Source organism: Etheostoma spectabile, chromosome 3, assembly GCF_008692095.1.
Source record: "Etheostoma spectabile isolate EspeVRDwgs_2016 chromosome 3, UIUC_Espe_1.0, whole genome shotgun sequence".
NCBI lineage: Eukaryota > Metazoa > Chordata > Actinopteri > Perciformes > Percidae > Etheostoma > Etheostoma spectabile.
This window is the reverse complement of record NC_045735.1, coordinates 34,193,919-34,203,210: the sequence shown is the minus strand read 5'-3', so window position 1 is coordinate 34,203,210 and position 9,292 is coordinate 34,193,919. Positions and strand designations below refer to the sequence as shown.

Below are 9,292 nucleotides of genomic sequence, written 5' to 3'. Positions count from 1 at the left end.
ACACACAGACACACACACACACACACACACACACGCACACAGGGCTGGGCAATATATCCATATTATATCTAGGGCTGGCTACCGAACTCAATACTTTTTAGGCACCTGCAGAAATGCCTCTAAAGTATTGAGTATGAAAATATGCCTCGTCATTTAACACCAAGTTTCCAGGACTAAGTCTCACCATCGAGTGTCATTGAGCCTAAAATCACGTTGCATGCTTCTACCGAGCTCTAACGATGTTTGTGATTGGCTGACTAACGTTACACGCAGCAACCACATGGCTAGAGAACAGCTTTTCCAGCCACTCACTAGTTTATCTTTGTGTTTTGTTGGTTGGCGAGTGAAGAAAACCTACCAGCCAGTTATACTTGACCAGGATTGGGCTGGTAGATCATTTTGAACTCTGGTTACGCGTCGTAGAGACACTCAAAGAGACGGAGCTGAAACATAAAGACAAAGATCTCGGTCCTTTCTTTTGTTTTTATGAAATTGGATACGGAAAACGTGTCGTGAGGAACCTGTCTGTGGCATCGCTGCCGAGAGTCTTTGAAACCGTTCCCAGCCCTACAATGATGTCGATGTATGAGAGATGGCGTCTGAGATTTTGGATATCGTGATATGACCTGTGTCAAACACATTGCATTACAGCAAAGTGATGTCATATTCTCAATTCATCAGACTGTTCTGGCTGTTCTATTATTTGCCTTTACACACAAATATCATGGTCAAGATGACAGTTACCAACATCTCTCAATATCGACATCGACGTATTGTGTAAAAAATAAATATTTTCTCCATATCGCCCGGCTCTAGCATAACAGACACTCGCTTTCACGCACACTCACATGCAATCTGAATGTTTTTGCCCGTGCATGACTTTTCTTAACGATCACCTTTTGCCGCAAAGAGCTTTAGACGCTGAAAAAAGAGACATTTAAATAACTAGTAACTTTCCTGTGTGACCGGTGTTAAAGACGTGGGGAGAGAGAAGCCTATTACAGTGATTACCAGTGATATTTAATTTATGGAGGGCTGTATTTAACGTGGGGGGGGGGTGGGGGGGGGAGGCTGGGGAGTTGTGACGATGCCTTCGCGCTGGCGTGGAGAGATCGTTGCGACTCCCGTTAAAGAGTCGGAGGCTACGTCTACATCGCTACGTTTTGGTATTTCAGGAGTTCTGTTTATTTTGGACATAAAGATAATATATCATCAGAAAGTGGAAGTCACACTGAATCTAAAAATGTGTGTGTCATGTTTGTCAAATTTGACTGAGTTAGTCCTTTAGTCCTTTTATAGTCGAGCAGGGGGAATGAGAGAAACACCGGAGCAGGGGGAATGAGAAGGGGAAACATAAGATACTCCATTTTAAACCCACCGTAGCGGTGGAGATGCAGCCGGAGACTTGACGTGGTCCATAATGTCGGATGTGATGTTTCTGTTTCACTCGGCTGCTTTGTCTTAGGAATAAATGATGTAAATGATTTTTGGCTCATGTGATTTTATTTTCTTTGGGGGGGGGGGGGGGGGGGGGGGGGGAGGGGGGGGGGGGGGGGGGGGGGGGGGGTTTGATCAAAACTTTATTATATAAGACAAAAAGGACACAAACACACACACACACAGTTGCACTATTTGTGTTGTGTAGTTCTCAGCCACCAGATGGAGTTATAACACATGTAATAGTTCTGATTTCCAGGTCATCCAGGGTGTTTTTATCAGTGGAGTCAGTTTCCATCCAGTTCCCTGGTACGTTTTTGATTACCCATCATGCACCTTGGCTCTATTCCTAGCGGTCCCCCTTTAGGGCCAGCGTGTGAGACCTAGCGGTCCCCTTTAGGGCCAACGTGTGAGACATGGCGGTCCCCTTTAGGGCCGGCGTGTGAGACTTAGCGGTCCCCCTTTAGTGCCGGCGTGTGAGACCTAGCGGTCCCCTTTAGGGCCGGCGTGTGAGACCTAGCGGTCCCCCTTTAGGGCCGGCGCGTGAGACATAGCGGTCCCCCTTTAGGGCCGGCGCGTGAGACATAGCGGTCCCCCTTTAGGGCCTGAGGTGTTAAGGGGCCCCACAATTGCTCTCACTACTAGACCATCTGTCACAAGGCTAATGGCCCCTCACCTCCGTGCTATGGCCCATTAGCTCCCATCATTCAACACACACACACACACACACACACATAAAGACACACACACACATCAAGCTACCTGCTGGAAACAGGAAGTGGAGCGATGTGGGAGGCCCGAGGCTGTAAGAGAGTCTCTCTGTGAAGTCAGCCGGAGAACACAGGGGGAGGAGGCCACAGGGGGAGGAGGCCACGATGGGAGGAGACCACGGGGGAGGAGGTGACAGACGAAGCATGATGGACGTTCACAGTCTGGAACCTGATGTTTCCTCTTGGTGGGACGGAAACACTTCAGGCTCTCTTGGGGGGGGGGGGGGGGGGGGGGGGGGTCTGCGTGCGTGTGTTTGAGTGTGTTATGCATGTGTGTATCTGCCTGTGTGTGCGTTTGTGTGTATCTGTGTGCAGTATAGAAGAGATTTGTACTTGGCAAAGAGCGTTGGAATCAATCATGTTATTTTGGGGAATTAAAAAGGACATTGATATAGGACAACATGAGGACAACATGAGGACAACATGAAGACAAGATGAGGGCAACGTGAGGACAAGATGAGGACAACATGAAGACAAGATGAGGACAACATGGGGACAACATGAGGACAACATGAAGACAAGATGAGGGCAACATGAGGACAACATGGGGGCAACATGGGGGCGACATGAGGACAACATGAAGACGACATGAGGGCAACATGAAGACGACATGAGGGCAACATGAAGACGACATGAAGGCGACATGAGGACAAGATGAGGACAACATGGGGGCAACATGGGGCGACATGAGGACAACATGAAGACGACATGAGGGCAACATGAAGGCAACATGAGGGCAACATGAAGACAACAAGAAGGCGACATTGGGACAACATGAAGACAACATGAGGACAACATGAAGGCAACATTGGGACAACATGAAGAAAACATGGGGCAACATGAGGGCAACACGAGGGCAACATGAGGGCAACATGGGGGCAACATGAAGACAACATGGGGACAACATGAGGGCAACATGAGGAAACATGGGGACAACATGAAGACACATGAGGGCAACATGAGGACAACATGGGACAACATGAGGACAACATAGACGAAACATGAGGGCAACTGAGGGCAACATGGAGGGCAACATGAGGGACAACATGAGGACAACAGAAGAGGGCAACATGGGGGGCACAACATGAAGACAACATGGCAACATGGGGCAACATGAGGCAACATGGAACAAGCATGAGCTGGCAACATGACAGGCATACATGAAAGACCACATGAGGACCAACATGAGGACAACATGAAGACAACATGAGGGCAACAATGAGCAACATAAGGACAACATGAAGGACAAATGAGGGCAACATGAGGACAAAATGAGCAACATGAGAGCAACATGAGGACACATGAAACAACATGAGGACAATGAGGCAACATGGGGCAACATGAAGACAACATGAGGGCAACATGAGGACACATGGGGGCAACATGAAGACAACATGAGGGCAACATGAGGACAACATGAGGGTAAAAAAACACATTTTGTCCATTTTATCACGATGTCTCCACCGGAGTAAAAAGGTTTTAATTCTGTCGTCAATCAGTTATTTTAAACATTGAAGGAGCAGCTCAGCGGGAGGAGACGCTGAGTAACACTGGCAGACATCTTGTTTCAACGAGAACAACCCAGATACCACGGCAGAATACAGGAATGGACACAGGCAGATAAACAAATCTATGGATGAGTGTGTTTCTAGAGCTGCAAAAAATTAGCAACGCGACAAAAGTGAAATAAAGCGCAAAAAATAAGTCAAAAGAAGCAACAAAATGTGCAAAAATGCATCAAAACATTGGGGAGAAAAAACTACCTTACTTTATTTATTTATTTTTTATAAAGGTCCTGCACATGAAATTGATTCTACTTGCATGTTTTGTGTGTGTGTGTTGGTGTGTGTGTGTGTGTGTGTTGTGTGTGGGTGTGGTGTGTGTGGTGGTGTGTGGTGTGTGTTGTGTGTGTGTGTGTGTGTGTCAGCTTAAGCGCCCTGGAAAAAAAATAGAGGAGAAATCAGGCAATCACAACAGCTGTCAGTGTGACGTCATGCTGCTGAGCTCATTAATATTCATGAGCTGGGTAAAGGATGCTGATAGCCAGGCTCTCATTGGCTAGCTGTTAGCCAATCAGAGTCCAGCAGCTTAGTTGGTTGAATATTAATGAGAACTGAGAGTCTTCCTGCAGCTTTCTATAGCACGCTAGGATGGCAAAGTCATGAGATACGTGTGTGTGGGGGGGGGGGGGGGGGGGGTGGGGGCACCTTTAAAGTATCGGCACTGTTTTAAAAGGATCGTTTTTGCACCAATATCCCAAAAAAAACTAAAAATGATGACAAACAGCATCAAATAAATTATTAAAGGACGACTCGATTAGTTGCTTATTACTATTAAATTAATCGCCAACTTTTTTTTGTTGATTGTTGAGTTGAACGGTTTGTGTCTTTTTTGTTGTTGTTTGAAATCAAACCTAAATGTTTCCGGAAGGACTGAAAAACAAAAGAGAGAGTAAAATGAAAACACACGTCTATAGATAGAACTGTGTTATTGATTAATTCTGTTATTGATTAGATCTTGTGTTGATTAATCTGTGATTGTGTTTATTGATTAGATTCTGTGTTTATGATTAGATCTGTTGATTTAGATTCTGGTTGTTAGTGATTAGATTCTGTGTATTGATAGCTTCTGTGTGGTATTGATTAGATTCTGTGTTATTGATTAGATTCTGTGTGTTATGATTTAGATTCTGTGATGATTGATAGATTCTGTGTTGTTATTGATTAATTCGTGTCGTTATGATTAGATTCTGTGTTGTATTGATTTAGATTTGTGTGTTATTGATTAGATTCTGTGTTGTTATTGTGATTCTGTGTTGTTATTGATTAGATTTTGTGTTGTATTGATAGTCTGTGTATTGATTAGATTCGGGTGTTATTGATTAGATTCGTGTTGTATTGATCACATTAGATTCTGTGTTGTTATTGGTCTAGATTCGTGTTATTGATTAGATTCTGTGTTGTTATTGATTAGATTCTGTGGTTATTGATTAGATTCTGTGTTATTGATTAGATTCTGTGTTGTTATTGATTAGATTCTGTGTTATTGATTAGATTCTGTGTTATTATTGATTAGATTCTGTGTTATTGATTAGATTCTGTGTTATTATTGATTAGATTCTGTGTTGTTATTGATTAGATTCTGTGTTGTTATTGATTAGATTCTGTGTCCCGTAGGGCTCTTCACTAACTCTTATTCCCGTTCTCATCATCGTACGCTGTACCGTTGTTGTTTCTGTCTCCGGTCCACCAGGGGGCGCTCTCACCCGGTAACAAGGGGTTTTACTGAGCTGGGGACAAAACCTTCTCTTAATCTGCTCCATGGTCTTGGAATAACTTCCTAAACCTGCTCCGTCTAGATGATCTGGTCCCATTAAATGATTTTAAGACCATGTAAAAATGCCATGGAACTAGAAAATGTACAGTAATGTATGTGTGATGTAGATGTTCTGCTGTATTTCTGTTTAAATATTAACCTGTGTGTCGTCTCGGTCCGGTCTCCCTCTGGAAAGAGATTTACATCTCAAGGGACTTCCTGGTTAAATAAAGGATAAAATTTAAAAAATTGCAGATTTATGGATTCATTTCTACCTTCTGTTCATTCAGTTATTCTTTACATACGTTTCATTTCATATTCCTCTCATGAATCCGCTTTGGTTTTCCATTTCACACAAACTAGTATTTACAATATTCCCACTGAGAACGTTAATATTATTATTAATAACAACCGAAGCACAGACGCGATGTGCAGCAGCTCACAGTCTCGTCTCTGTCCCGTCTTTATGAAACGAGTCGCTGCTTCCTGAGTCCAGCTCAGTCCAGTTCACATCAGGCTGACAGACTGGTCCAGGACCGACCCCGCCCCCCCGCCGCCGCCGCCTGGGCCCCGCCGCACAGCGGAGGAAACGGGCTGAAGGTGATGCAGGATGGGGAAAGGAAGAGGAAAAGTCCCAGGGGCTTATGTAGAGATACAGGACTGATCCGAGACGGGGGGTCCGACGGTAGAATACTGGACCAGAGGGGAGTCCAGGTCCAGGTACTCCTGCAGAGACACAATCCTCGGGTCACATTTAGATAGATAGATAGATAGATGGAGTCTGGTGGAGATATGCTGCTCTATACACGCTAAAAGTAGTGATTATTTACATGGAGTCTGGTGGAGATATGCTGCTCTATACACGCTAAAAAGTTAGGTGATTTTTACATGGAGTCTGTGGAGATATGCTGCTCTAATAACACACTAAAAGTAGTAGTATTTACTGGGATACTTGGAAGATACTGCTGCCCTATACACCCCTAAAAGTTAATGATTATTCATGGAGATCTGGGAATATGCTGCTCTATACACGCTAAATAGTATGATTTATTTACATGATCGGGTTACTGGATACTCGCTCTATACCGCTAAAAGTAGTGTTTATTTCATGGACGTCCTGGTGGAGATAGCTAGCCTATACACACTAAAAGTAGTGATTATTTACATGGTCTTCGGTTGAGACATTGCTAGCTCCTATACCACTAAAAGTAGTGAGTTAATGTCTGGAGTCCCCCCTGGTGGAATATGTCGGCTCAATACACGACAAAGTATGATTATTTACATGGATTCTGGTGGGATAATCTGCTCTAGTACAGTTAGCAAATAGCTGATTATTACAGGGAGTTCTGGTTGGAGATATGCTGCTCTATACACACTAAAAAGTATGGATTTTTCCATGGATCCTGTATGGAGATACGGCCATCACTAAATACACCTAAAAATGTGATATTTACAATGGATCTGTGTGAGATATCTGACTCTATACGCTACAATATGATTATTACATGATCCTGTGTGAGATATGCTTCTCTATAACACTGCAAAAGTAGTGATTAATTTACATGGCTGGATTGTCTCTAACAAGGTATTTTTCCTGGAGTTGTGGAGATGCTGCTCATACATGCGAAGTAGTGATATTTGACATGAGTCTGGTGGAGATTGCTGCTCATACCTCTAAAAGTAGTGATTATATTACATGGAGTCTGGTGGGTTTTGGTGAGAGCAATTTTAAGTAACTTTAACGTTTGAATGGTGTTTCTGGTGTGAGATATGCTGCTTTAGTTCATATCATTTGACCTATAGGACAGCAGACACACACCATTACCTGGTTTGCATGTAAAAACGTGTCGGTCCACAATCCTTCAACTAGCTGCAGGAACTCGGCCCTGCGAGACTGAACCGGTCCCAGAGTCTCTCATCATCATTCTCCATGATAACACACAAACCAGCCGTTCGCTCATGGACCAATACCTGATTCTCTGGGGGGAGATCACTGCGTTCACGTTGTTGGGTTTGGTGTGTGTTGGTCTCATGCAATGTGTGTGTGTGTGATTTGTGTCGGTTCATAATCTTGACGTTTTAGTGGATCGCGTGTTGTGTGATGATGATTTGTGTGTTGTCGTGTTCTGTGTCTGGCCATCATGCATGTGTGTGTTTGCTTGTGTCTGCACGTCGCATAGTGTGTGTGTGTGTTGTGGTGTGTGTGTGTGTGTGTGTGTATGTCGTGTAGTCTGCCTGCGTGTTGTGTGTGTGGGTGTTAGGTCTGAGTCCGTGAAACGTTAAGCGTGCATTGTGTGTGGTATCCTCCACAGCTCCGGATGCAGCGAGGGTATTTCTCCAATGCGGTGTCCCGTCCTTCAGCACCTTGAAGAGTGTCCGTCCACGGGGACAGCCCTGGCGTACGGGGAGCCCCCCAGTGATGAGATCTCCCACCAGCCACAGCCCCCCGAAAGTCAAACCACCTGCAGCCGGGGTTATGATACCCGAGACTACAGAAGACTTATTCATCACCCACCCTCATCCATTTTTTTCACTTTTTAATTACACCAACACTACAGGACGTTGTAGAGCGTCCCTGGTGGACGACTATAGCAAGGCCAATCACTAACAGAGGACTGACATTTAGAGCGTCACTCTGGTGGCCAGTACTACTGCCTCACTCCCCAAATCACTAACAGTGAGACGTCTGTACAGTGAGCGTCCTCTGGGGGACAGACATGGCACGCCTCACTAACAGTGACTGTAGAGCAGTCCTCTCTGGTGGACAGCACTTATGCAACGCCATCACTAACGGACGTTGTATAGCGTCCGCTGGTGGACAGACTTGCACCTCCATCAATACAGGACGTTGTATATGCGTACCTCTGTGGACAGACTAGCCAACGCCATCACTACGGGCCCGTCGTACTATGGTACAAGACTAACCAACCATCAATGGGATATGTAGAGCTGTGGTGACGACTATGCAACGCCATCACTACAGGACGCTAGAGCGTCCTAAGATACAGCTGAAGATACAGGACTTTTAAGCGCCTGGTGCAGCTAAGCGAGCTAAAGACGTGGGCTCCCTGGACACAGACTATGGCAACCCTCCATCTACAGGACGTTAGACGTCACGTGTGACACAGTATGAGATATCAAATGCGTCGCTCCTCTGGTGGACAGACATGCAAGGCCATCACTAACAGGGACGTTGTAGAGCGTCCTCTGGTGGACAGACTATGCAAGGCCATGAATAAACTTCTGTGTCCTAATATTCACACCCGAGGCGTCATGTTGCAACAATTGTTCAAAGAAGTCTTTAAAGTTGAAACTCACACGTCGCTCTGGTGTGTGTAGACGCGGTCAAATAAAGCCTCCGGTGCCATCCACTTCACCGGGAGACGACCCTGCAGGAACACACACACCTGTCAGCACACACACACATCTGTCAGCACACACACACACACACATCTGTCAGCACACACACACATCTGTCAGCACACACACGTATTAGAAGGACCTGATCATCCTGACAGACATTGATAGTCAGTGTTTCATCCATTCCTTCAAGAAGAACCCTGAGTTTTTTGTGATTAGGGGAAAAAAATCCTTGATTATGCGGCACGTTTTCTTAAAAAAAAGCAATGGAATATGTGGGATATTTATGCAACTTTATGCGACAAAAACTGGTTTGATGAAAAAGAGACTGTTTGTCTTGCCGTGTAATTACATCACTTCATAGTAAATGTAAATGAGTGTATTTATATATCTTTTCTAGTCTTAACGAC

At 44.8% G+C, this 9,292-nt stretch overlaps 2 protein-coding genes across 2 annotated transcripts in view; one reads left to right on the top strand and one right to left on the bottom strand.

Annotated features, from left to right (window-relative positions):
- Window positions 1-9,292, top strand: part of LOC116687053 (stanniocalcin-like) — a 30,377-nt gene that overhangs the window by 13,005 nt on the left and 8,080 nt on the right. The gene's annotated exons all lie outside the window — the stretch shown is intronic.
- Window positions 8,838-9,292, bottom strand: part of LOC116687052 (fibroblast growth factor receptor 1-A) — a 65,834-nt gene continuing 65,379 nt past the window's right edge. Inside the window, exon 10 of the mRNA XM_032512138.1 lies at window positions 8,838-8,911. Coding sequence (XP_032368029.1) covers window positions 8,896-8,911 — 16 coding nt within the window. The 3' untranslated portion in view covers window positions 8,838-8,895. The remainder of the gene's footprint in view (window positions 8,912-9,292) is intronic.